This window comes from Cavia porcellus, unplaced genomic scaffold (assembly GCF_034190915.1).
Source record: "Cavia porcellus strain 051 isolate PalLab524CR breed Dunkin Hartley unplaced genomic scaffold, mCavPor4.1 scaffold_16, whole genome shotgun sequence".
In the NCBI taxonomy this organism is placed as follows: domain Eukaryota; kingdom Metazoa; phylum Chordata; class Mammalia; order Rodentia; family Caviidae; genus Cavia; species Cavia porcellus.
In genome coordinates this window covers 49,710,905-49,737,319 of record NW_026947499.1, presented here as the reverse complement: position 1 = coordinate 49,737,319, position 26,415 = coordinate 49,710,905, and the positions used below count along the sequence as shown (strand labels likewise).

Here is a 26,415-nt window from a genome sequence, read left to right as displayed (position 1 = left end):
CAGCGTGAGCCAGCGATGCGCTCCTCCCTGCAGAAGCGTCTTTCTTCACATTGAAGTTTTCACATGCTACACTGGAGTGCAATTCCCAGGCCACGTTTTTCAGTGCCCACGGAACATGCCCAGCCACAGTTCTGGGCCTTGTCGCAGCGCCCCCTGGTGGCAAACAAGAAGGACGGCTCCCGCGGACCCCAAGTCCCTGGAGGGTTCGAAACTGTTGAAACTGTTGGGAATGATACCAATTCCATCCTTGGCCCGGGGGGCCCTCTCGAGCAATCCGCCCTTTCTGGGCCATGGAGAAGGCATTCAGAAAAAGCAAAAATGGTAACTGGGGAGCTGGAAAAGGGCGATGCCTAGGTCCCAAAACTTCCTCACTTTTTCTCCTTTGTAAAATGGGGCTCTGACACTCTTGGCGTTGGGAGACAACCTTTTGCCACTGATTATCAGGGTATCATTTTCTTGCAGTGAGCCCCGCCTTCCGTGGTAGTGGATAGGTCTAAGTGTCGACACGCATTTTCTAAGGTTGAACCCCACCACAATCAAGAGAAGCAGCCCTTCCATCACCCCCCAAATTACCCTGCAGCCACTTGCTTGGGGGCCAACTCTTCCCCTGCACATTAGTCTTTGTTTTCCTGGCGTTTTGCCTTTCCCATGCAAAATGTAACAAAGATGGAATTATGAACGGAGCTTCTAGAGTCTTATTTTACTGAAGCCCGCTGTCTTTTGAAACTAGGCTTCACTGAGTATAAGCTGAAGCTGGAACCCTACCCTGCCTCAAATGAGTATGCTCAGGAGCCCTAGGCTCAAAGAGAGCGTAGTCCAGCCCTAAACTGCTCTGCTAACCCTGGTTTGAAGACCGCATCTTCTTTATGTTGTCATTTTGTTTTTCAACCAGTTTGTGCGGTTTCAGGGAAGGTGAGGTTGGAGATGGCCAAGGCCATCAGCTTTGAGCAAAGGGTGATAAACCCTAGCAGCTCCGCAGAGCTGAGCAAACCTCTCTCAGCAGTGGCCCTGAAATCACCGCAGTCACACGGACGTGGCAAATTTCTGGCAAGTCGCACTAAGCCACTCATCCTTGTGGAAGGAGTTGTATAATAGAACGCTGGAAACAGTTCTCTTCAGAAACTTCCTATGTGCTGAACAAGAAACCTTCTGGAAGCTTCCTCATACGAAAATCATTTGTCCTAAATTACTACTTAGGTGTCAGTCTTTTCTTGTGAGATTTGGTTCTGTAGAAAGCATGCTGCAACCCCTTCCATGATCCATTGTCCCCAAAGCCTTCGGGTTTTCCTCCCAAATGCTTTTCGGATCTATCTGCTGTCCATTTGCACCGTCACTGCCATGACATGCTTGGGTGACTGCAGTGCCCTTTTCATTTCCCAATTCCAGTCTGCACTCTGTAATCCACACAGCATGAAGCAGCCAGAGGTTTCATTTTATTTTTGTTTTAAAAGCAAACCGATCATGTCCAGTTCTGGCACAGCCATTAGGCTTCCTGCCTGCTCCCCCTACTCAGCTCCTCCTCGCTCTCAGCAGGGCTTCCTGTCTCAGCATCTTGGTACCCTTTGCTCTTCCCATCCTCCTCTGTATAAATATTTCCTACTGATCCTAAAGCTCGAATTCATGTCTGTCCCCTCAGAGAAGCTTGATTTACCTTCCTCTGACAAGACCCTGGCCCCCTGTTACTCAGTCTCAGAGTTTTCTTTCCTTTTTTCTTTTTTTGTCTTTTTTAAAGTCAGGGTCTCACTCTGTAGTCCTTGAACTCCTGATTCCTCTGCCTCAGCCACCCAAGGGCTGGGATTTCAGGCATGTACCACCATGCTTAAAAAGATCCTGTCCTTTTCCTTCATAGTTGGTTATTGTTTGGTATCTATTTCCATAACAGACTGATAACTGTCTCTTCCACTGGGTTGTAATACCCTAGGGGCAAGAAACACTTCTCTTTGTCATACCATGGTAAACACAGGGGCTAAACACACTGTCTACATCAGATGGTTTTCTTTTTTTTTTTTTTTGGTGCCGGGGATCGAACTCATGACCTCGCACTCCCCAGGCAGGCACTTACACCACTGAGCTAAATCCCTGGCCTGTTTGTTTTTTGAGACAGGGCCCTGCTATGTAGTTCAGGCTGGACTTGAACTCAATATGTATCCCAGGCTGACCTAAACTTGTGATGATCCTGCTGCCTCAGCCTCCTGCATGCTGGGAGTACAGGTGTGCACCTTCATTCCCGGCATGCCTACATCAATTAAGTATTTAAGTGGCTGATTAATAATAACTGATATTGATTAAGCAATCATGAATATACCAGGCACTGTGAAAACGCCCTTTAATGGTCTCATTTTGTTCTCATAGCATTTTTTTTTTGAAATAGGGTCTCATTGTGTAGTTCAGACTGCCCTTGAACTCACTATGTAGTTAAGGCTGGCTTCAAACTCCAGCAATCTTCCTGCCTCCGCCTCCTAAGTGCTCTATCACACCCAGCTGCATTTGAAAAAAACTATCCATAGGGAGGTTTGTAACTGTCCCAGCAGTCTGGCTTTAGAACCCCAAGCACATGCTTCTGTGTCCATGACTGAAACAAGTTCCTCTTTCTCTCTCTCTCTTTTAGAAAGACGAGGCAGGCTAAAGCTCAAGCCTTCTGTACACAATCTGAGCAAAACAAAGCAGACCAAGCTCACTGTGGGCAGCCTGGGATTAGGCTTGATCATCATCCAGCATGGGCCCTATCTCCAGATTACCCACCTCATCAAGAAGGGGGCTGCAGCCAGAGATGGGAAACTCCAGCCAGGTGACTGTGGTTCCCCATGCCTCCCTCCAGTGTGCCCTCAAGGAGTCACAGGGTGTCAGTGCAGCCAGTGATTGAGGATCACAGTGATATGATAAGAAGCTGCTGGTTGAGAACTTTATTTATTTATTTATGTATTTATTTTTGAGATAAGGTCTTGCTATGAAGTTCAGGCTGGCTCTGATCTTGCTATGTAGACCAGGATGGCCTCAAATTCACAGAGATCCTCCAGCCTCAAGTGCTGGAATTACAGGCGCCACCACATCCAGCAGTTGAGAATTTTAAATGTGTCAATCAATTGCTATGACTTATCTAATTCTCACTGTGGGTTTGGGAGTTAATTCCTATAATGATCTTAATTCTTATAATAATCTTCTAGGTAGGAACTGTTATCATTCCCTTTTTACAGGTGAGGAAACTGAGAGTGAGTTCTTTATCCAGGTCCCCCTGCATCTTATTCATGACATACAAACACAGGCTCAGTGTAACTCCAGGGTTTATGACTCTGTTAAAATACACATCTTTTCATAGGCAGTATTAACCATCACTACCATTTGGATGCATGATCTCATGTTACCCTCCTGACAATGCCAAGTGGTAGATTGTGCATCAGACCACCTAACACACAAGGACTTAGGTATTCAGCAATTTGTCCACAGTCCATTAAAGAGATTGGATTTGAACCCTCTGGATTAGCCTCCAGAGCACAAAGGTTTTACCAGTAGCATCTTGTTTTTCTGTCATAGGGCAAATGTCTTTTCTTTTCTCTCTTGTTCTATCTTTCTTTCTTTTTGTTTTTTGAGACAGAGTCTCATTATGTAGTTTGGGTTTGTCTTGGACTCATTATGTAGCGCAGGCTGGCCTTAAAGACAGAGATCATCTGTTTCAGACTCCCAAGTCTGGGAATGCAAATGTTTACTACCATACCTGGCTCTGGGTAAATGTATTTTCTATCTGGTTCAAGATGTTCTTTCCTACCTTGGGCCTGGTGCTGTGCTCAGGCATAGGGAAGGTACAGTAGGTGATGACATAGTAAAAGGAAAAAACATTTGAGGTTAGCTGACCTGAATTCAGGTCTAGAATCTCTTGCTTTTTAGTTCTGTGTCCCTGGGCAAAGTCATATAATCTTCTAGGCCTTAGTCACCTCATCTCTAAATTGGAGAACCATATTTTTGTCAGAGATTGCTGTTATTTGATGAAATAATTTTGATGAAAATCTTTGAAAACTCAAGTATTTTAGAAATATTTGCAATTATTTCTCTAGACTATTTTTAAAATTATTTAAAGAGAATAAAACCACATGAAATAAAAGAATAGAGCCAATCAAAGCAAAACAGTGAAAGTGATATAGGACTTTGAAATAAGATAATAGGAAATCAACTATGGCTACCATAATTAATGCCTCTTGTTATCTTCAAAATAGTTGCTCATACCATCAGATATAATAAAATCAAACAAAACAGAATAAAACTAGTCAAAACAAAACAATGAAAGCAATACAGGACTTCAAAACAAGATAATAGGAAATCCACAATGGCTACCATGATATATATTGTTATTTTCAAAATAGCTGCCCATGCCATCAGACATAACAAAATCAAATAAAACAAAACAGAAGAAAAACCAAACCAAACCAAACACAGAAAATAATATAAGATTTAAAAATAATAGGGAATTAACAATGGTTACCTTCAGAAGGATATCTCCCATAGTTGCTATATTGTATATTCCTCCAAATAGATGATCAAACTACCAGCTTTAGACCTGCAAAGTCAATCAAACAATACAGGCATTAACTTGTTTTTTACTTCAGTAGCTATCCTCTCAGCCTGTGTTTGTCCAAATCAGCCAGTTGCCTACCCAAGATGTGGGGAAGGTTTGGAACTTCTTGTCTCCCAGCCTATGCACTGGCTGGCTCACAGGAAGCAGTTGGCCTGGCCCACAACTGTTGCTGGCTCACAGAAAGGTGTTAGCTTCTTTTTGGCTCTCTTTCTGGTCCACATGGCTGCTGCTGGCTCACAAGAAGGGGTTAGCTTCTTGTTAGTTCTCTTCCCAGAATGCATAGCTGCCTCTAGCTCACAGGAAGGGTTGGCCTGGCCCACAACTCTTTTTTTTTTTAAACATTAAAAATGATTGTGATAGACAGCCAGGTATGGGGGCACAAGTCTGTAATCCCAGCACTTGAGATTCTCCTTAAGCAGGAGAATCACTGTGAGTTTGACACCAACCTTGGTTACATAGTGAATTGAAGGCCAGCCTGGACTACATAGCAAAACCTTGTCTCAAAAAACAGAAAAAACAAATAAACAAACAAAAAGACTGTGATATAGTACTCCCAGATACCCTGGTTATCTATTAGAATCACCTGGGGAGCTGAAGACCAGAACACTTGGCCCCATCTCACCTGAGGTCCTGATTCAAATTGTGTGGGTTAGGGGAAGGGTAGTTCATGATTTAGAAGCTTCTCAGGGGGGCAACCCATGCCAGACCCCCCCCCCATCATTCAGGAGCTATTCCTATTCCCCATTCCTTTTCTCCAATACATTTTTCTACTCTTAAAAAAAAGAAAATAAGAAACAATAAAAGTTTCTCAAGGGACTGTAATTTGCAGCCAGAGTTTGAAGCAACAGAATTAAACAAGAATGTTCATAAATGATACTATTATGAAACAATTTGTCTTATCTTAACACTGAAAGCATTTTTCTCTGCATTTAACTATAGCAGAATGTGCCCCCTCCTCCCCTAGGCAGTATACTTTAGTTTGTTAGTTGCCTAGGTAATAGTTCTTGTTACAGTTCCTGTTACTTTTGTTTCTTAGAAACAGCTGGTTACTGTGATACATATTGTAAGAACCAATCCCCAACTGACAAGCTATTCTGCCTCTGTACTTCCTGCTTGCTTAGCCCATATAAACCTTACACTACCAGAGATCAGGGCCTAACACTGATTCCTAGTCAGTGCCTCTCCAAAGTTAAAAAAAAAAAAACTGCCTCCAAATCCTGGGTGTTGTTTTGGTGTTTTTATTTGCTGCTGCATCACTGCGTGGTGCTGGGAGACAAACTGCCAGGAAAGTTCTAGAGTTCCCAGATTCTGTGAATCAGCTTTCTATCACTGTGACAAATACCCACAATTTATAAGAAGGAAATATTTATCCTGGCTCCTGGTTCAGACCGTGGTGGGCTGTGTCTGTTGCTTTTGGGTCTATGGCAAGGTATCACATCATGGTGGGAGCCTAAGAAAGACCTTCATCTTTCAGCAGCCATGAGGCAAAACAGAGACAAGAAGGGGATGGAGTCCTGAAGTTCTTTTCAAGGACACCCTCCCACACACAATATGATTCAACTTCTTGCCCCTGAGCCCCACCCCCTAAAGATTCTATAGGACCTCTTGGTAGTTGCATGGTCTGGGGGTCAAAATTTGGCACTTGAGACTTTCAGGGCACTCCTAACCAAACCATACCACAGAAAGCAAAAGCTCCAGGACAAGTCCCAGCCGCTTTTCTGCACTTCTCAGCTTTGTTGGAGTCAGATGACAAATGTTGGTTTTTCCACAGTGCTAGAGTGAGATATTAGACTGGTTTAAGCCTGTGACACAGCCGATAGGTAGGGTTTTAATTAGTGGACTCTTTGAAGTTAGAAGCTGTCTTGAACTCACCTTTATATGTTCATGTTTCATATACAAACAGGAAGTCGTTATCTCAGCCATTATACAAAGTATTTCCATAAATATTATGGAATTAAATGTCTGCAACATTCCTGGAATGTAGATTATCAAATAAGGAAGCTTAGAGAGATGAAATAATTTGTTCAATATACACACCTAAGTCTGTGATCAGAGCTGAGATTTGAACTTATGACTGCCTGGAAACTCCATAACTTTCTAGCCAACAGCTTAATAACTAGAAGTAAGATTTCAATAAAGAATGAGTCGAGAGCTGCAAATCTTTTCATGATAAACCACCTTTCAGCCTCTGTATTTTTGATAATTACCACTAGAGGTGGGAGGTGGTAATTGTGGAAATCTAATATTTCTTTGATCTCATTGGTTCCGAGTGCCATCTTTAACCTCATGTGTTTTGAAAGCTCTCTCCTTTGGTATTTCGTGATAGAATTTCATAGCTTAGTTCAGCGTTAGTTTATTTTGGCTAGGCTTTAAATTCTTCTTAGCCAGTGTGGTTTTAATAGACGCTCATGTCCAAAGTCTTAAGAAATTAATATAAGGCCAGGGATATAGCTCAGTGGCATAAGCACTTGCCTGGCAAGCACAAGGTCCTGAGTTCAGTTCCTGGTACAAAAAAAAATTAATATCGCTTTATTCATTTAATTATATTTCCTGAATGTCTGCTTTGTGCAGGCTCCCTGCTAGGCACTGTGGGTATAGTGGGAAGCAAAAGAGATGGGGGCTCTAGCCACATGGAATTTATGCAATTTATAGTCTAGTTGAGGAAGGAGAAAAAAAATAAATGTCTCTTTTTTTTAGTGGCATGGCTGCTGCAAAGTTGATCTAATGTAGATAACTGAGACAAAGTAGATATAATGTCATTCCCATACCCATTCAAACAGAAAAAAGATGCATAATGAGGTTGGTGTTTATAAATATCAAACCGGTGTCTCTCTGTGAAGGGTGACGTTAATAGCTATTTGCTAGAATAATCACATTCATATGCTGACACCTTTGGTTTACAGCCAGAATGGTCAGGGAATTAAGTTGTTTATTTTCTGCTCTCTTGATAAAAGTCACCCTTTTACAACATAATTAAGCAGAAAGCCAAGCAATAGCTTTCAGCTGTAAACACGGCTTTAAACATTAGGCATGTATGCTCCTCTAGAGAAGGACTTCTCCTCACTGTAATTAACCTCAGTAGGAAGAACTGCTGTTTCAGGTAGCTGGAAGAAGCCTTGGTTCATTCAAGAGTTACCTTCAGATAGATGTTTGATTTTTATCCTTGGCTACTTTTAAAAACTGAAATAGAGGTTTTTCTTCATCATTGCAATTATTCACTTTCTGCAATAATGGAAACTTTTGTTTCTGATAGAATCTAGCAGAAATCTGTGGAAGTCTATCCATGGCATTCTTTGGTTCTTGTTTGTTTTTTGAGAAAGGGTCTTGCTATGCAGTTCAGGCCAGCCTTGAACTTTGTAGCCCAGGTTGGACTTGAACTCACGGTTATCCTTGAACTCATGGTTATCCTCCTGCCTCAGCCTACTGAGTGCAGGGATCACAGGTATGTGCCAGCAATCCTCACCCCATGGCATTCTTTGGAAGATTCCTTGGCATCAGTGTAGTCCTCTATTTTACCCCATTAGGGTATAGTATCAGAGAAAGGTATTTCTCAACCCTTCTCTCCTTGGAATGATGGTGATTTGGGGTCCCTAGTTTCTCAAACACAGGGAGATGGACCAATCCTTTATACCTTCATCTGACACTTTGACCCACGTCAGCTGTAAAATCCCCATTACCATTTGGCAGGACATCAGTATTAAGCTCAGATGACTATGATTTTGCCTAAAATGAATCTGTCCTTAAAAACACAATCTTTTTTAAAATTCCTTCCTCAAAGTGTTTGCTTAGGGTTCATCACTTCAAGTAACACAAAACAGTTCTGGCACTGAATTTAGGACACCAAGTCTGACAGGGTTGCCAGAAAAGCTGCAGCAGCAGGCTTGGAAAATGGAGAGAGGCAGGCTTGGAAAACGGAGAGAGCAAACAGCTCTGTGTAACCACTCCTGAAAACCGAGTGCTGTTGTCATCCTCAGTATCTCCTGTTCCAGGTTCAGTGACCCAGAAGGCAGTGCCTGGAGGCTGGACCTAGTTTACAGGTTGATGTCCTAGCTACTGGGGTAGAAAGTGGGGGATGTCGGCAAGAGTGAATACATGTAATTGGTCATTTTAGCTTTCTCCATTTTGGAAGTCCAAGTATTTGTTCCCAAGGTGGTGTCTTCTTCCCACCAGTTCTGTGGCTAACTGTCAGGCTTTCCTTCCTATCCAGTACTGACCTAAAAGTAGGGAGTCTAGCTGTCAGATTCCTTTAAACCAGTGTACTCTGCATACACATCTTAAGCATAATTAAAGCAAGCTAATTGCCCAATGTTTCATACAGAATTATTTCTCCAAGTAATTCTGTATAGGAGCTGCAAATTAAAATGAAAGGCTTGATGTTTAATACAGGCCATTTACTGTGAAGGGCACTAGAAATTGCCAGGCAGGTATAATAGAAAGCAGGTCATTTATAAATCACTTAGTCTAAGTGGTTTTTTTCTTTGCTAGTAACAGACATTCATTTTCTTTGAAACTAGTATTTTTTTTTTTTTAGAATCCTAAAGATCAGTTGAGAGTACAAATGGATTTTAGCCTGTTACACTAAGTTTCAGAGATGTCTGAAAAACATAGGCCTATCTTCCACTGCCCTGCAATTAAGAAGCATCTCACAAGCATTCTTCATTATGCGAAGGACAATCAGGTCAAAGAAACTATCTTGTTTTAATGGTAGGTAGTGTGGAGAATTGAATTCATGGAGTGCAGAGCCACATCTCTAGCCCTTTTTAAATTTTATTTTGAGTTGGGGGGTCTCCGTATGTTCCCCAGGTTGGCCTTGAACTTGCAATCCTCATTTCTCAGACTCCCAGGTAGCTGCACAAGCATGCACCACCATTCCGCACCAAGATGAACATTTTAATAAAGGATTTAGACTAGTTTTGGTTCAAAATAAATGCCCTGAAATAAAGCTAGAAATCAATATGGCCCTTTTCAACTCATTATTTTAATTTTACTGATAATATTTTTCTTCTTTTAGGTGATGTTCTGATTAGTGTTGGTTATGCCAATGTGCTAGGTTACACGCTTCGGGAATTTTTAAAGCTTCTGCAACACATCACCATAGGAACAGTGCTACAAATTAAGGTTTATCGAGATTTCATTGACATACCCCAAGAATGGCAAGAAATATATGATTTAATTCCTGAGATACAATTCCCAGTAACATTTGGGTAAGTACCTAATTTTAGGAACTCTGTTACAATGCAGAGCCTATGACCTGTGAATCACAGGGTCTTGGTTTACTGTTTAAATGGTAAGGACTCTGGGAGGAGGGATTGGTGCCATTGCCAGAGTAACTTAACTGTTAGATCCTTTTGGAAAAGATAGTCAGCAGGATCTCACGAGGCAGCGTGGCAGAGACAACTTGGAATTAAAAGTAATTCACAGTCATTGGTGAGAGCTCTGTCCCCAAGCCTGCTGCACTGGGTCCTTCTTCCAGTCAGTTCTTAAGATGTGCGCTTGCACTGGTAGCTTCTCCCTTGAATCCTTCCTAGTAATATGGAGCTCCTGGAAGTCACTCTCCCCAAGCCTACCCTTTTTCCCTACCCTGTCCAGCGCTGTATCATCCCTTGGCTCCCCTCCCAACTTGTCAAACAGCTGTACTGACATCTTCATTTCCTCAGGAGGCGCTGCTGCTGGGTCACTCTTGAGTCCACCTCCACATAGACTTCGCTTTTGTGCCTCACCTGCAGGTTCTTCTTGGGATTGCCCACAGCCTTCATACTGATTCCAACGACTTCTCTGCATTTACTTTGCACAGCTTCTAAATATCATTATACTTTACAACTATCCCTCCACCCCTACCTCTGACATTTCCCCCAGGCTTCTGTGATGCTACACACTTTTTTTTTTTTTTTTTTTCTGGTGAGACAGGGTTTGGCTATGTAGTTCAGGCTGGCCTATGTAGCCCGAACTGACTTTGAACTCAAGGTTATCCTTTTGCCTCAGCCTTCTGAGTGCTAAGATTACACGCATGTGCCACCATGCCTGGCTTGTGATGCCACACTCTCCTACTTATTACGTCAGGCTAGTTCCTCTTGTTTTTTTGTTTTTTTTTTTTTGTCTTTTTCCTTTTTATCGGTACCAGGGATTGAACTCACGACTGCCTACTTTCAAGGCAGGCGCTTATGCCACTGAGCTAAATCCCCAGCCCCTCCTCTTGGTTTTTCTACTCAACTCAGAGTTCCTTAAGGTTTAGTCCTTGGCTCTTAGTCTGTCAGGCAATCGATTTCATTGATGCTTGTAGTTTCTATTACTATCCATACATTAATTAGTATCAAATTGTACTATCTCCAAACTTGTATCTTGTGTATTTAAACATTCACTCCATATTTTCATTTGCACGTATCTTAAATCTCTCAAACTCTTTAGCTTAAGAATGAAAGCCAGCTCACCAGTGATTCTGCAGTGGTGCGTGCGTTACTGGAGATTGATCACAGGACTCTTGCACTGAGGTACAACATCCCTAGTTTCAGTAAGTTGCCCAGGCAACTCAAAACTTGCAATTCTCTTGCCTCAGCCTCCCAAGTGCTGGGAAAACAGGTATGGGCCACCACACCTGGCTGTGACCCTTCTTTGGGGAAGTGTTTACTTACTTAACAAGCTAAATATTTAAGGTTGTGCTTGATTTTTCCATCTGCTCTTCATCCCCTCAACCAGTTACTAAGACTGGTCATTTTACTTTCTATCTTCTCGCATGTGTATACTTCTATTTCTGGCTGTCACCAGCCCCAGTCACCATTTGATCTCTGTGTACCTACACTTGACTCCGATTCATTCTCTACACAGGTCCTTTTACAATGCAAATCTGATCATGAAATTCTCCACCTTAAGATTTTTATTCTGACGGAAACATGCACCCTTAAATTTTAGGAAACTTTTGGCGGGGTACTGGGGATTGAACTCATGACCTTGCACTTGCCAGGCAGGCACTGTGCCACTGAACTATGTCCCTGGCCCTACATTAAGAATTTTAAGACCTGTTTTTAGAATGAATGCCAAAATCCAGCTCATCTCATACTGCCCCTCATTCCTCTAGCGGTCTCTGGCTTTCCGGCTTCCTGCCTTGTGTTGCTCTTCATCTGTACCATGCGTAAGAGTTCTTTCTCTTTAGTATTCATTCTTAAAGGCTCTTTTCCGAAGGGGCCCTCATCAGGCAGCATTAAACAGCCCCCCATTGTATGCTCCCATGTTGCTCTATCCTTGCTACATTTACCCAATTTTGATTAAATAATATGTATAATCAGTTGTTTACGCTTTCCCCAGGAAAGTATACATTCCACGAAGGTAGGGACTAAATCTGTGCATGGAATGAAACTTGCATGAAATTTTTACAGTAGAGGGCTCACTTACTGGAAGAGTGAATAAAAAATTGGAATCAGCTTCGAATCTCAGACAGATCACCTAAAAATTTCTGAGCTTGTTTACTTATCTGTGCCAGATTTAACTGGCTTCTTCTAAGAATGAGATCCTTTTCCTTAGTGTCAAATTCAGCGCTCCGATATAACAGCAGTCTTTGTCAGATTTCTGAACGCTTAGTTGTTACAGCTATGTGTCTTTGCATATGGAACAGGCTCAAAGAAATACAGCCCATACTTTTTAACTCAGAAACTTAAGACTTGTGGCTAAAGGTCTGACAGAGCTCACAGTTGTGCTTTGCTGGGCTTCCAAAGCCCAGAAGAGAGAGCCTATAGAGACCTATAGAGAGCCAGGACATATGAGCAGCTTAATCAGCAGCAATAAATACTCCATTTCTTGACTTGGATGGTCACCAAGGTGTTTGTTCACACATAGATGAATATACAATATTTTTTCTTCATTAAACTGTTTCTGGCATTCTTCTATATATTTCAAAATTTAAAAAATGAAAAATATTTGTTAGTTGCCAAATTAGCAATTTATAATTGTCAATTTATTTAGAGGATGTACCTTAAAGCCTGAGTTATTAACCATTTGCTTATGTTTGCATTATGCATTTTCAGTGCTAGAGGAAATTCAGAATATTAAAATCTAATATTTTAGATTAGATTTTGAAAAGTCAGGCAGACTGACCTTTCAAAAGCAAAGAGATAAACAGAACAGCACAATTTAAGTACAAGGGTAAAGCCTACAAACTTACAAAACAATACCAAGCACCTTCTAAATTTTTTGAGCAAAGTACTCATAGTTAAGGCATTTTAGTAACCTATGTGGAAGGGGTGAGGGGAAGACTTCTGTCACAGTGAGATCTTTTCCAGCAGCAGATGGCGCAGCGCATAGTGGAGAAGACACTCTGTATAATGCTCTGAGTAGGCCTAACTATGAAACCTTTGTTTCCAGCCAGCCGTGACCTCTGCTGGCTTTGGCCTATCTAATGCCAGTTTAGTAAGTACTCAGCTTCACCATCTGTTCAAAGGTATTAATGATACTTTTTTTTTTTCATTTTTATTGGTACCAGGGATCGAACTCACAACAGCCTGCTTGCAAGGCAGGTGCTTACGCCGCTGAGCTAAATTCTCAGCCCCAATGATACTTCTTAAAGGCTGAAAAAAAAAACTTACATTTTTAATTCTTATTCAGGAAATCCTGAGTTTGTCAGGAAGCAAAGTGTTTTGATCCTGACTTCTTTTGAATATCCCTGCATGGCCCCAAGTCAAGGATAAAGAAAATCACACCATTTAAGTATAATGGCTCTCTGGAAATGACTCAATATTAAAAGAGATAAAATTCAGAAAGACTTAAGTCCTTGGAAGTAAATAAAATAGGCAGATTAGTAAGAGATTGTAACAATAGCAGTCTGACAGGTTGGCAGGGCAGTGGGGGAGAAACCTGTTTCCTGTTAGCGGGATGGAATGTGCCACGTGGCCATAACCTCTCAGATCTAGTTCTGGATCTGCTGAGCAAAGGATGAGGGACAGTAGTGAAGGACAGAATTTGATATGCAAAGTAGTACCACGTATTAAGTTCTGTAGGTACTGGAAAAATCCAGAGGCTCATTCAGGTTTCAACCATCAAGCCAGCTCAGCATGGTGCACACCTATAATCTCAGCACTCCAGAGGCTGAGGCAGGAGGATGGTCACAAGTTTGAAGCTACCCTGGGCCACAAAGGGAGTTTAAGGATAGCTCAAAACACAATCAAACCAACAGTTGGGGCAAATAACAACAAAGTAAACAAAAAGGAACTTGAAAGCTTTTGGACGACAACATACAGGTTGAACAATGAATGTTGAATGCAAGGGTACTGTACAAATCTACATGGGTAAGCCCGGAGAGGCAGAGAATGTTGCTCGGTGGCAGTGTCATGAGAAAAACTCAATGACTTACTGAGGACCATCTTGTTGAAGTTCCTTGAGGCTGTTTCCTGGATCCCATGGCAACTGGTGATCTTTTGTGTTACTGCTACCTAACTTCCTCCCAGAGAGCTGCTGGGATTAAAGGTGTATGCCACTATGCTAAGTTTAAAGGCCTTTTTAAAAATAAAAAACTTTAATGATACCAAAAGGTAGTATTAAAACCGATTTGTATTTCCTTTTATAAACTGAAGCAGGTTGTAAAACATCTTGTCAGGGGACTGTAAGTGTGCCAATACTAAGAATTTATTTCGCTCACTATTCATTTCAGGACACCAAAGAACACTGAGGAGGAAGAGGATTCTGTTACCAGCAGTGATGACAATGAAGATGTAGTTTTAGACAAAAGATTTAAATACAGATATCCTGCAAGGATACCAGTATCCATTTCCAGAAAGTGGCAAGATATTAAAAATAAGGACCACACTATTCATGCTGAAAAAGACCTGAACTTCATGACTCACAGAGAGCAGAAGAAAGAGAGAGCCCCTTCTCCGCCCTGGACAATGTGGAAGCGAGACAATGATAGCTCCTCTTCCTCGGATTCCTCTACTTCAGACGCATTTTGGCCAGAAGACTGGGCCCAAGTTGAGAAGGGCAAAGGTCAACCAGTATCAAAAGTTGGCTAAGCAGCGCTTTGCCAATCTGTGGTCACACAAGCATTAATCTTGAAAACACCCACTTTTTGTTCTTCACTAGGTACAGCTTTGCAGGAATTCTTACAGAGTAAGTATAAATCTATCAATTCTCTTCTAAGCTTTAGAGACATTCAGTGTGATGGTAAAAATTTCCCTGGGGTCTCACAAATCTTCAATATGGTAGCAATAAAAGAGTATCATTATTCAGATCATCAAGGCCCTTTCAGAGAATTTCTCACCTTTTACAAAATGCAGTACAAGAACCCAGTATCTGAATGTCTGAACACAATAGAGAAACTTACTGTGTGAGGTAAATACCAGTCTTACTTAGATATTTGTCTTTTTTGTAAAACGTCGATGTCCTACTTAAAAGACAAAACAAGAGGTGGGGTATGTTGGTGCACACATCTATAGTCCCAGCTACTCAGCAGACTGAGGCAGAAAAGATCACAAGTTTGGGGCCAGCCTGGGCAATTTGGCAAGATCCTGTCTCAAAAGATAAAAAGGCTGGGAAATGTAACTCAGGAAGATCACCTCTAGGATTAAAGGGTTCACAACGGGCTGTCATTTGTATGCCCTCACTGCTGAGTAGTTTGAACCACCAGTGGTACAAGCATGACTGTCTCGCTGGATGGCTTTTTATTAGTAAAAAGACCAGTATGAGTGATTGGTACTACCAGCGGCACAAGCTGTTGGATGGGACAGTCATGTACATTATCACAAAGGCTCAAACTGGCAGGAACACGTTAAAAACAGAAAGTTCTTTACTTTGAATATTGGGCTTACACGGTTAATTATGTGAAACCTACAGGATTAAAACAGGTAAATAAAGATAGTACAGAAAAAAAGCTGCCATAGTGAAGACAGACATAAAATTAAGCAAATGAAGTAATAGGAATAAGGGTATGATGCATAATGAATTTATCAGAAATAACTTTACTACAAAAAACGCAAAAAGGGGATAAAAACCAGACCACTTAACTGCTGTCACCTGAAATGACAGTCTTAACCTGCTTTTATCCTAGAAGTATGGAAATTTTTATTATGATATGCTTAGCTTTAATATTCTCTGGTGTATCTTAATTGATGGTGGATTTATTCAATTATTTTGTCCCTGTCTTCTTTAAAGTTTCTAAAACAAAAGACTCAGCATGTAATAAATACTTAACTAGGAAAAAATGCATGAAAAACATGTAAGCAGAATGTTTTATTGATTCTCGGTCAGCTGGGAATAATTACCTGCATTAAGATACTTTGCCTAATGAGAAAAAAGAAACATTATATTATAGACTTCAGACTTTGATGTATTTGCTGCTCTGGGCCGAGAAAATGTCCAGCTCTTCTGCAGTACTTGCTTTAATATTACAACTCGTCAACAAAAGGTGTATGTCCCAAGTTTCCACTTGCTGCCATTGACTTCTGGCCAGAAACAAATTTCTTTGCAGCCTTTAAATAAAAGAGTACAGAAAGTTAAAAAGAAATAGTATGTATCATCAAGGAGATAAACTTGTCATTTCAAGGCTTCACGGATAGAACACTCTATGCCAATAATTCTTTAAAGCCGCTTGTGAAAATCAACTGTGAGATGGATAGTGCTTTATGTGAATATGAATATTCCATCATATGTGTAACCAACACATATTTTAGAGTAATTTTCTAGATAACAGGGTAGTTGTTGAAAGGTGGATAAGGAAATTCTCACTGACCCTGCAAAGCAGGGCAGAGCAGAGTGATTCAGGCAGGGCTCTAGTTATTTCTGTATTACAATGGCAACAGTCTGGGTCAATCAAAACACTGTATAATAACTGCTAAGTTAAAAAAGACAAGTTTCATACTCTGGTATTCCTTATGTCATTATTTCAAGTTCAAAGACCAGCTGTTTAAGTATAATACCACAACGCAAGTCTAGGTAAAGTCGGAGCCCCCATAATAGCTCAGGCCAGCTCTTTCTGAGGACAGATGGTGGTAGAAGCAGCTGAGTTTAGGACTAGTATCATCCTAGTACTATGAAGACAGCCAGTTAGAAGAGGATATACTGACGAACTTAAGGGCCAATTGAAGTCAGAGTTTTTGCCTTGTCTCTTTTTTCTGTTATCTTTACACAAGGATGATAAGATAGTTGAGACATCTGTAGTATACATAACTGTAGAAAAGACTTGGAAAACACTGACTTTAGATATATTCCATAGTTCATATGTTTATTAGACACAGTAGGAAATACAAAGTAGTATAGTGGACCCTTTTTTATTTTTATTTTTTTATCGGTACCAGGAATCAAACTCATGACTGCCTGCTTGCAAGGCAGGCGCTTATGCTGCTGAACTAAATCCCCAGCCCAGTGGGGCTTTTTAAAAAAAATTTTTTTTATTGTTTGGTACCAGGGATTGAACTCATCATGTCTGCATGCTTCCAAGGCAGGTGCTTATGCTGCTGAGCTTAGTAGATCCCTGACTTATGAACTCTATTCGTTCCTGAGGACTGGTTATAACTCTAATCATCAACTGAAGGCTCAGGTTTCTCCACACACCCTTCATTATCTCTCTCCTGTATACAAGCAGATCTCAATGTCCTTAAGAGACACTGGCCTAGGATTTCTCAATTAACCCTATAAGGAAAGGATGTTATACTGTTCCTTCCAGAACTCTTTAAGGGTTAAATCTGTATCGTGGACCAATGGGAGCACAAGTGGCTGGCATCTGGATCACACCTTAAGACTTTGATCATAAGCTAAAACTAAAGTTCTGGTCATAACCCAAGTTGTTCATAGGTCAGGGCGGCTGTAATTAGAGGGTCCACTGTGTAAGACATAAGTAGTCCTAGTTCTCAACTGGACCTTATAAGGAACAATCACATACATGGGGAGAAAAGCATGAGCAAGAGAATGTCTTAGGCTAATCAAAGTAAATAAAATCTTGAGGCACTAGATGGTGAAAGATTGGCAGAATTAATTTAATTCTTGGGAATGAATATAGAAAAATATTAGCCAACTACTATTTAGATCAAATCATAAAAAATCTGTAGTATTTGATTTTTTGACTTCAAAGAATTTTAAATGGTGTAACTGAATAGTAATTTATTTGAATGAGGATTAGGATGATACATATACACCAGAGTAGACAAGAGAGTTATTTGTTCTGTTTTTTTCCTTTTTGACACAGAGTCTCACTATGTAGTACAGGCTGGCCTTGAACTTGCTTATATAACCCAGGCTAGCCCTGAACTCACAGCAATCCTCTTGCTTCAGCTTCCCAAGTGGTGGGATTACAGGCATGCACCACCATACCCAGCAATGATGCTAGTAGTAATCTAATGGTGATGAGACCTCCTGTCTCCAGACTAGGAACAAAGAAACCAGTCAACAAGAAGAGTACAACATATATAGTGCAATGCAGTCATGTATTCTTTCTGAAATGGGATCATTAACGTTCTTTAATGTTAAATGGTAAGATTTCATTTGCTTACATTTACAACATCAGCATCAGCCACTGAGTCAATCTGCTGAAGTACTGTCGATGGTGGCATGTAAGAACCAGCAACTAGAGCCTGGGACCCAACTTCATCCAGGAAACCTTCAGAAGACTCCACTGACATTAGATACCCAGCTTTCAGCTTGTTTCTGTCCGACAAAAGGCAGGAGTCAGTTTTATGGAGCAAGACAGTTTTAAAGTATGTACCTCAAACTTTGCAACATGTTTCTGGTAAACAGGCAAGTTAATAGCTGAAGGCCTCCATTCTATTTTTTCAGTGTATTACTTACATTATTGTTTGGAAAGTATCAACACAAAGCTTTACTAAAACTACAACAGATTACCATTTTTTGGAGACAGGGTCTCAATATGCAGTTCAGGCTGATCTTAAACTCACTTTTAGCACAGGCTAGCCTCACTCATTGATCCTCCTGCCTCAGCCTCTTGAGTGCTGGGATTACAGCATGTACCACCATGCCCAGCCAGATTACCTTTTAATTTTGCACCAAAGCTTAGATCTAGAGAAAACTATTTTAACATGAAGTAATTCCTCCTGCATTGTGATATATGTCTACTGATAATTTCAGGCATCTCAACTAAACAAAGACATCCACCTATGTGGGTTCTTAAGGTACTACTACTTGGCAGAATGCTGTAGGCTGACATGCACCCTACCAAGTTTTACTTCTAGATTGGCAGTTGTCCTAGCAAGGATAGGGCATGAAGGAGAAGGCAGGTGGGGAGGCTGCTACAGTTCTTGAAAGCCCCACGAGCTTAAATACTGTGGGCACAAAAGGATCAATTTTTTTTCCAAATCTATTTCAAGGAAAAAGAGAAAAAAGATTAAAAAAAATCAATTTCAAATAAAACACAAAGACACAATTTACAGTTCTCCTGGAAAGAAACTATTATTCCTCATAAAATTGCTTCTCAATAAGGTAATAAATTATTTAAACCTCAAATTATCATCCTTTGGCATTCTATAGTGAGACTTCTATTTAAATGTAATTACAATTTAATACAGCAATTTTATCACACTGTTGGCTTAATTAAAAAAGGTTTTTACCTAAAATAACTTTACGAAGAGGTTATTAATATTTGTTCCTTTAGCATTAACACCTCACTTCCTCTTTCACTAGAGGAAGACTAAGAACTTTACAAGGTAAAAGCATGAACTTTATCAGAATGGCAGATATCAAATGTTATCTTGAAATCAGTAACCAAAATCTCATTTTCTACATACTGCCATAGCTTTAAAACTATGCTATATTTTGTAACAAAATACTTGTTTGATTATATTTGAGACTTAGAATTTTCCTAAGTGAATCCAGTGTATCAGTTTATTTTCATACTTTCCGTTGTTATTTACTTCTGGTAAAAGCAAACAGAATTGTATCCTATTTGGTTCCCTGCATACAACTAATAAACTGTTACATTTATTCAAAACATGCAGTTTAGGGCTGCATATGTAGCTCAGTGATAGAGCCACATGCATGAGGCCCTGGGTTCAATCCCTAGAACAGGAAAAAGAGAGGAAGAGAGCCAAGGAAAGAGAGCAGAGGAGAGATGCAATTTTGTAGTGTTCAGCACAACAAAACTAGCAATAGAAAATAGAAATGGGAAAGCAAAGGTTGTTTCCTGGGTTATAATTCATACTCTGTCATGCTTCTTGTGTGGGTAATACTAAATTTTCAGAGACTAAATGAATTATAGGGTTCTTATTTTCAATTGACATTAAGTAGATGAACTCAACCTTAAAATGTCTTAAACTGTTGTATGAATTGTTTTCCAACTTTGCCCAAAGTCTGTCTCTTTTAGTTAAGGTAGAATCCCTTAAGTACTAAGGAGTTGGGAGGGAGGTGTTAGCACTTACAGTCTGGACAGTAGAAATTTAAAAATTAACAAATGGCGACAAGTGGTTTTGTCTTAAGAAAAAAAGTACATCTTAAGGAATCAATACTAAGATTCAGTTGTCCCCCAGGATACACAAGTCCTCTGGTATTGGTTCCAGGATCCCCATGGATGACAAAATCTGCAGATGCTCAAGCTTGTTATATAAGATGGTACAGAATTTGCATATAATCTGTGCATAAATGCCTATATATTTAAATTATTCTAGATTATTAACAATACAATGGGAATGCTACATAGACATCTGGTATACTATATTGTTTATGGAATGACAAGAAAAAAGTGTACATACAAAGATATGTACAATGTATGGATGCAATTTTTCCCAATTTTTTTTTAAATCTGTGGTTGGTTGAATTCATACAGAAAGACTCTGTGAATAAGGAGGGTAAACAGTAATATAAAATACGCATTTTAAGCCCAACGATATCTTTTATAGTCTTACTATTTTCAACTGTAGAAAATGACTAGCAACTTTGCTGTATTTTATGACACACCAATTAACATTGTTTAGGGAAAGTCTTTAGTAACCTGGATAAAAATAAACACCATTATGACATTTTAAAAATGAGGAATCATTTAAGCTGGACATAGTGGTACATTCCTATAATTCTAGCATTCTGGGAACGCTGAAGCAGCGCCATCATACAAGTTTAAGTCTAGTCTGGGCAACATAGCAAGGTCCTCAAGAACAAACAAACAAACAAACAGCACTGGGGCGGCACAGTGAAGGCCCCAAGTTCAACCTCAAGTACAACCAAAAAAAATTTTTTTTCAAATTTCTACAATGAACATGTTATTTAAAAAAGATGTAAATGAATATATACAATATTAACAATTGTATTTAAAATGTATAGTCAAGAAAATAACCAAAATGTTAACTAAATCTCTGGATATATAGGTTTCCATTTATACATTTATTTGCTTGTTTATTTTTTTTTGGTGTTGGGGATTGAACCCAGGCCCTCATGCATACTAGGCAGGAGCTCTACCCTGAGTTATACCCCCAGCCCTTCCTTTCCCTTTGAATACATTTTTGTACTTGCACATAGTACAGAAACTTACTTGGCAACCTGGACATCTGCATTGGAAAGATTTCCTTGAGCAATAGTTTTTACTTGGTTACAGGCAGCCTTGATAACCTAAGACAGAGGAAAGTTGATCATCTTTGGTTTTTTTCTTTCTTCTTTTTTTGGTAACCGCAATTGAACTCAGGATCTTGTGCTTGCCAAGCAGGCACTACTGCACTACTGAGTTATATCGCTGGCCCAAGCTGACATCTTTGGCCAGTACCAGAGTCTCCTGAGGCAACCAAAATGCTCCTCTACTGGGCAAAAGCACAAGATGCAAAGTGAATATTAAAGAACAGCAATGTCTATTTTGGAATTCTATAGTAGCTATATATCCCTTAAAGCAGTTATTTGTATAGTATCCAAATAGCAAGTTTTTATATAACTTAAGTAGCAGAGGGCAGAAGGTGGCTAAAGAGGAGGGGGTCTTCAAGAACAAAAAACACATGGATTTGTCTCCACCTATAAAGATAAATACTTTTTTAAACTTCTCTGAACTCTTTCATGTTATGGAATTAATACTATCTCTTACTACTCACTAAGAAGAAAATAGTAATTCATACACAGCCAATTTGTAAGTCTTATTTTATCCACACCCAGAACACTAAAGAAGGAATCAAGTTGTAGTGATGTGGATGTTTGGTAAATATGTGCTTAATAAATAAGTCAATAAACTTGGCCCATGTCTTCTCCATCTTAATCCTGGCACCTTCTGGGTCTACTACTTATATTGTTCCCTGATCAGCTCGATTCTAGGACACATTCCCCTTCCATGTTAGCTACCCATTTCCATAGTCACACCTGTCCTAACTCTGAAATCCTAACTCTTTCCTTATTGTTCTACTTTACCAACATATCTACTTCCTTCATTTGCCTCCTTTCTCTCAAACTGGTCTCTCTTCTCTGTCTGGCATATAGCTATGAATCATCCTTTCAGTCTCTCTTGTCAATGCTCCTAGCTCCTTTATATTTTTCTTCTGCTTCTAATCTGCTCGGAATTTTTTTTTAAGATTTCAACCTGGGATTCATCCCAGTGCCTGCCTCCCTGCTGTTCTACTAAGGTAATAAATACTGATGAATTAAAATTATGAAACAGACCTGGCTTACTACACTGTGAATTTATAGTCACTCATTTTAAGGAGATATCTGTATGACTGCTGCTGCCAGTTGAATGCATCTGGGCATTCGTTTGTCCCAAACCTCTCTTTCTTTCAAATATCCTCGCTCCTCTCTCTCTCTTTTTTTTGGTATCAGGAATCAGACTCAGGAACTTGTGCTTGTCACACAGGTGCTGTGCCACTGAGCTATATCACTAGCCCCTTCCCATCATTCTCTTTTTTTTCCTTCCTCTCATTCTTAAAACATGACTTAAGTTTCCTGAGGCACAAAGGATGGATTTTTCTTGTCTTCCTGACATTATTTCCCAACATTAACTCCTTCCTACTTGTGCTCTGGATCTCACCTGCTCTTGCTTTTTCAGAGTTGAGTCATTTATCATTTTCTAACTCCTAAATCTACAGTCTTTTTATGAATGTCTTTCCACCTTAATTTCTTAGGGTTAACTCTGCTAAAGCTATTGGTCTCTTCCCTGCAAGTCTAAGTGCAATTTGCTTACATCAATCTATCACTTCTTACTTCTCATTCGTTTCCTAATCTCATTAAGTTTTAGCTCATTATCAGTTACTGTGGGAAAAACTAGATCACCAGTGAGGTTCTAGTTTGCCAAGATTGCCAGACCTCTCTCTAGTAACTAGAGGGATCCTAATTTGTAGTGGATCAAAATGGTGTTAACTATTTTCTTTCAAATATACCAGTTTGCCTTTTTTTTCTTTTAATTTTCATGGCCACTTTCCTTAGTCATCTGTCTCATAAATGTCTGGTGGTATTTTCCAGAACATGAACTTTGATTTTCTTTTCTAATTTTTCACCAACAACTGCGACCTCAACATAATCTCTTAAGTGAGGATCAGTATATATGGATCTTGGCCTTGACTTCTCCTGGATTCTAAAATTAGATATCACAGAGCCAACTCAATGACACCAGTCTAAACAGAACCATAATACTGAGGCATTTCTTTCTTTTTCCTGAAAGTTTTAGTACATATTTTTAGATTTTCCCCATATCATATACACTTCAATGATATCACAATACAGACAGTGCTAATAAATGATGGTATTCAAATATTCCCTATTTTAGCTAAAATCATGCAAGTTTAGGAAATAAATTTTATGAGTAGGCAAGTTTAAAACTTACATCTCTAGCAGCTGCAGCTTGTGAGATAGTGTAAATCCCAAAAAGTCCAGAATCTGAGTAACTGGCATTAAAAGCAGAAACCTGAAATAGAATGAAATATGATATTCTACCAGGTAAAAGACAGAACAATTTCCTTGAAGTTGTCTAGATAGACACTTATTCCTTCGTAGTACAAGCAAAATCAATTAATAATTCATTTAACAAATCTTGTTAAGGGCTGAAGTCCTATATATATAGGTTATCTCTTTCAGAGCTACAATGGTTTTAACTTTTTCTCCAATTAAATTTTTCTAAAATAACTGTTCATTTTTCTCTTTATTGGGTTTTTAAAACTTTCTTTTGGTGAATAATAATGTAAACATTATTTTAACAGACAGTATGGGTGAGTGGTACATATCATGGACTCTGGCATTAGACAGATCTGCTTTTATCTACTGTTGGTGTTTTTTCATCAATTTGCTTTCATTTCTCTTATATATAGTCAAAGGATTAGATAAAATTTTGACTAGAGACCATTATCCAAGAAAGTTTAGCCTATGGGTAATAGAGACAAATTTTCTCTACAGTCTGAGCAGTTTTAACTCCTTAAGGTAAAACTGATTAGCTGTGTGTGGTGGCTCACACCTGTAATCCCAGCACTTGGGAGGTTGAGGCAGGAGGATCACTGGGAGTTGAAGACTAGCCTGGGCTACAAAGTGAGCTCAAGGCCAGCCTGAACTGTATAGCGAGACCCTGTCTCAAAAAGACCAAAAAAAAAGTAAAACTAATTACCTAAAACAGTGTTTTGCAGTGTTTATATAAAATGTAAACTGTCTGCATAACAAACCATTTAAGTCACTAAAAGTATCAACTTTCAGATTTTTACAACAAGAGTACTGACTTGCATCCCTGTGGTTATAGCCTGGGAACCCACATAATTTTTTTGAGATAGGGTCTCACTGTGTAGCCAGGCTGGCCTTGAATTTACAATGATCCTTTTACTTCAGGCTCCCAAGTGCTGGGATTACAGGTTTGTGCCACTGTGCCTGGCAGAACCTACATTTTTAACAAATAATCCAAAAAGAAGAAAAAAAAAAAAAAACCCAAAACAAAATGAAATAAAAAGCCCCAAATAATCCAGGTGATTCTTATACACATTAAAATTTGAAAACCGTCAGTTTGAATTCATGAAGTGTAAGAAGAACACACTTAAATTAACTATTAAAACTCAAAACTTTTGACCAATTCTGAACTAAGAATTTCTATTAAATTATTATCAGATTAGGATTGAACTCCAGCAGACAAAACCATCAGTTGCATTCAATGATGAAAAGTAAAGAAAGCATTAAGAAAACAGTGGATTATGACAAGAGAGAAAAATCAGGAGCAAATTAAAACAGCAAAGTTTAATTTAGGACTAACGTAAGATAACGACTTTCAAACTTGCTCAAAGAAACTCTAAGGCTCTGCATAGATTTAAAGGGCTTCATGGTCAAGTTACTCATCAAAAGTTTTTGATGCAGTGTTGTGCACTGCATCTGGAAAATCATATGGAAAAAAGGTTCCTCTGCTAACATAAAACAAAAAACTCATCAAGTTTACTAAACAGGAATAAAAACAAGAATACTGGCTCTAATTTCCACTCTTAGTGTCAAATAGCCAAAAACTTGATGAAACAAAGCTAATGCGCCATATATGTAATACAAACAAGACAAACTTCAATTCTACAGGTTAGTACATTTGTCACATTTTAAAAAGGCATACTACTTAAATAGTTCTCTCTGATTACAGGGGCAAATAATGCTCACTCATCAAATAATATTTTGTTACTTGTTATTGTATAGTCTCCTGATTTGTCAATATTTTAAAAGCTTCAATATTTTCTTGTCTTAAAAAAAGTGTCTTCTAGAATACATTGTTATGATTAAATATCACCATTTCTGTTTTAATTTAATCTCAAATCAGAGAGGCAGGTCTGTAAACAATTTTCTTGTCTTTTTTTTGTATGTGTGACAGGATCTCACTATATAGTTCAGGCTGGCCTCAAACTCACAGCAATCCTCCTGCCTCAGCCTCCTAAGTGCTGGGATTACAGGTTTGCACCACCTTGCCCGAGTAGAATAGTTTACAGACCGAGTAATAATGTACTAATGTACTAAAGTCAAGACTGGCTATCTTTTGAACTGTATGAATTCTTTGTGTTTATATTAACCTTTTCAGAGCAGATTAAGAACTGATCGTTCTGGGGCTGGGGATTTAGCTCAGCGGCATAAGCGCCTGCCTTGCAAGCAGGCAGTCGTGAGTTTGATCCCCGGTACCGATAAAAAAAAATGAGAAAGACCAAAAAAAAAAAAAAGAACTGATGGTTCTGAAAACAAAAGGAGAAATACCAACTTCCTAGACTCACATCGAACGGCTGGTGATTTCCTTTAGCAATAGCCTGGTATAGGAGGTTGGTGGTGTTGCTGCCTCTCTTGACATGTGGTCCAGCACCAAGGACATGCTGAAGAACACTAAATGCATTTGCCTCTGCACTTCCTATGGCAGCACTTTCTGCTACAACAGCAGCATGGACAAGACTGTCTCCATTCTGTTCTCGAATTTCACCTGGGGCCAAGTAAGGAGAGGGCAAGGAGGAAAATAGTTTGGTTACCATTGATTTCACGCTTCAGTACTCCCCATGATATAGTACTGATCCACGAAAAGTAAGCTTATTGTGGCTTTGTCCTTTTCCCAGGTCATCCTATCCCACACAACACCAAAGTTATCTATTTCATTATGCAATAAGATGGTTTAGAGGTAAATGATCAAACCTATTCCATTCCAACATGCTATTCTAGCAGGGACACATGTTTCTCAAAAATTAAGCATAACACAATAGACCGCTCTCACCTCCACGGTACTTAGCCTTTGCACCAGATAAACCAAGCCCGCCCCTCATGTTGAGAAATTGCTCAGCAACTTGCTTTAGAACAGGGTGACTCACACCTGTTTGAACAGAAACAAAAACAAAACTAGAACCAGAATTTCTAAAACAGTTGTAAAACACCACCTACTAAAAGTCTTCTCACCATGTTATTCTCCTAGGTATTAATTTAGTTTACTAATGCTAAACTATATTTATGTATAATTTTTTTAATGTACAGAGAATATCATTCCCTCCCTC

General features: G+C 39.4%; 2 protein-coding genes across 2 annotated transcripts in view; one reads left to right on the top strand and one right to left on the bottom strand.

Annotated features, from left to right (window-relative positions):
• On the top strand, nt 1–15,949 carry Pdzd9 (PDZ domain containing 9). The gene is made up of 4 exons (XM_063226642.1): nt 1–321; nt 2,609–2,788; nt 9,579–9,771; nt 14,202–15,949. Exons 1-4 carry the CDS (start codon nt 291–293, stop codon nt 14,557–14,559), a joined length of 762 nt encoding a protein of 253 aa, XP_063082712.1. The 5' UTR covers nt 1–290; the 3' UTR covers nt 14,560–15,949.
• LOC100717972 (cytochrome b-c1 complex subunit 2, mitochondrial) overlaps nt 15,761–26,415 on the bottom strand; it is a 26,261-nt gene continuing 15,606 nt past the window's right edge. Inside the window, exons 9-14 of the mRNA XM_003477804.5 lie at nt 26,142–26,237; nt 25,657–25,856; nt 23,271–23,351; nt 21,012–21,088; nt 18,031–18,184; nt 15,761–16,014 (exon numbers count right to left, since the gene is read on the bottom strand). Coding sequence (XP_003477852.2) covers nt 15,931–16,014; nt 18,031–18,184; nt 21,012–21,088; nt 23,271–23,351; nt 25,657–25,856; nt 26,142–26,237 — 692 coding nt within the window. The 3' untranslated portion in view covers nt 15,761–15,930. The remainder of the gene's footprint in view (nt 16,015–18,030; nt 18,185–21,011; nt 21,089–23,270; nt 23,352–25,656; nt 25,857–26,141; nt 26,238–26,415) is intronic.

What these genes read in the sequence shown, in the direction of transcription:
- Pdzd9 (XM_063226642.1), top strand. Translation starts at nt 291, where the DNA reads ATGGAGAAGGCATTCAGAAAAAGCAAAAATG. An exon ending in ATTCAGAAAAAGCAAAAATG is followed by an intron (nt 322 to 2,608) that starts GTAACTGGGGAG and finishes TCTCTCTTTTAG; the next exon opens with AAAGACGAGGCAGGCTAAAG. An exon ending in CAATTCCCAGTAACATTTGG is followed by an intron (nt 9,772 to 14,201) that starts GTAAGTACCTAA and finishes TATTCATTTCAG; the next exon opens with GACACCAAAGAACACTGAGG.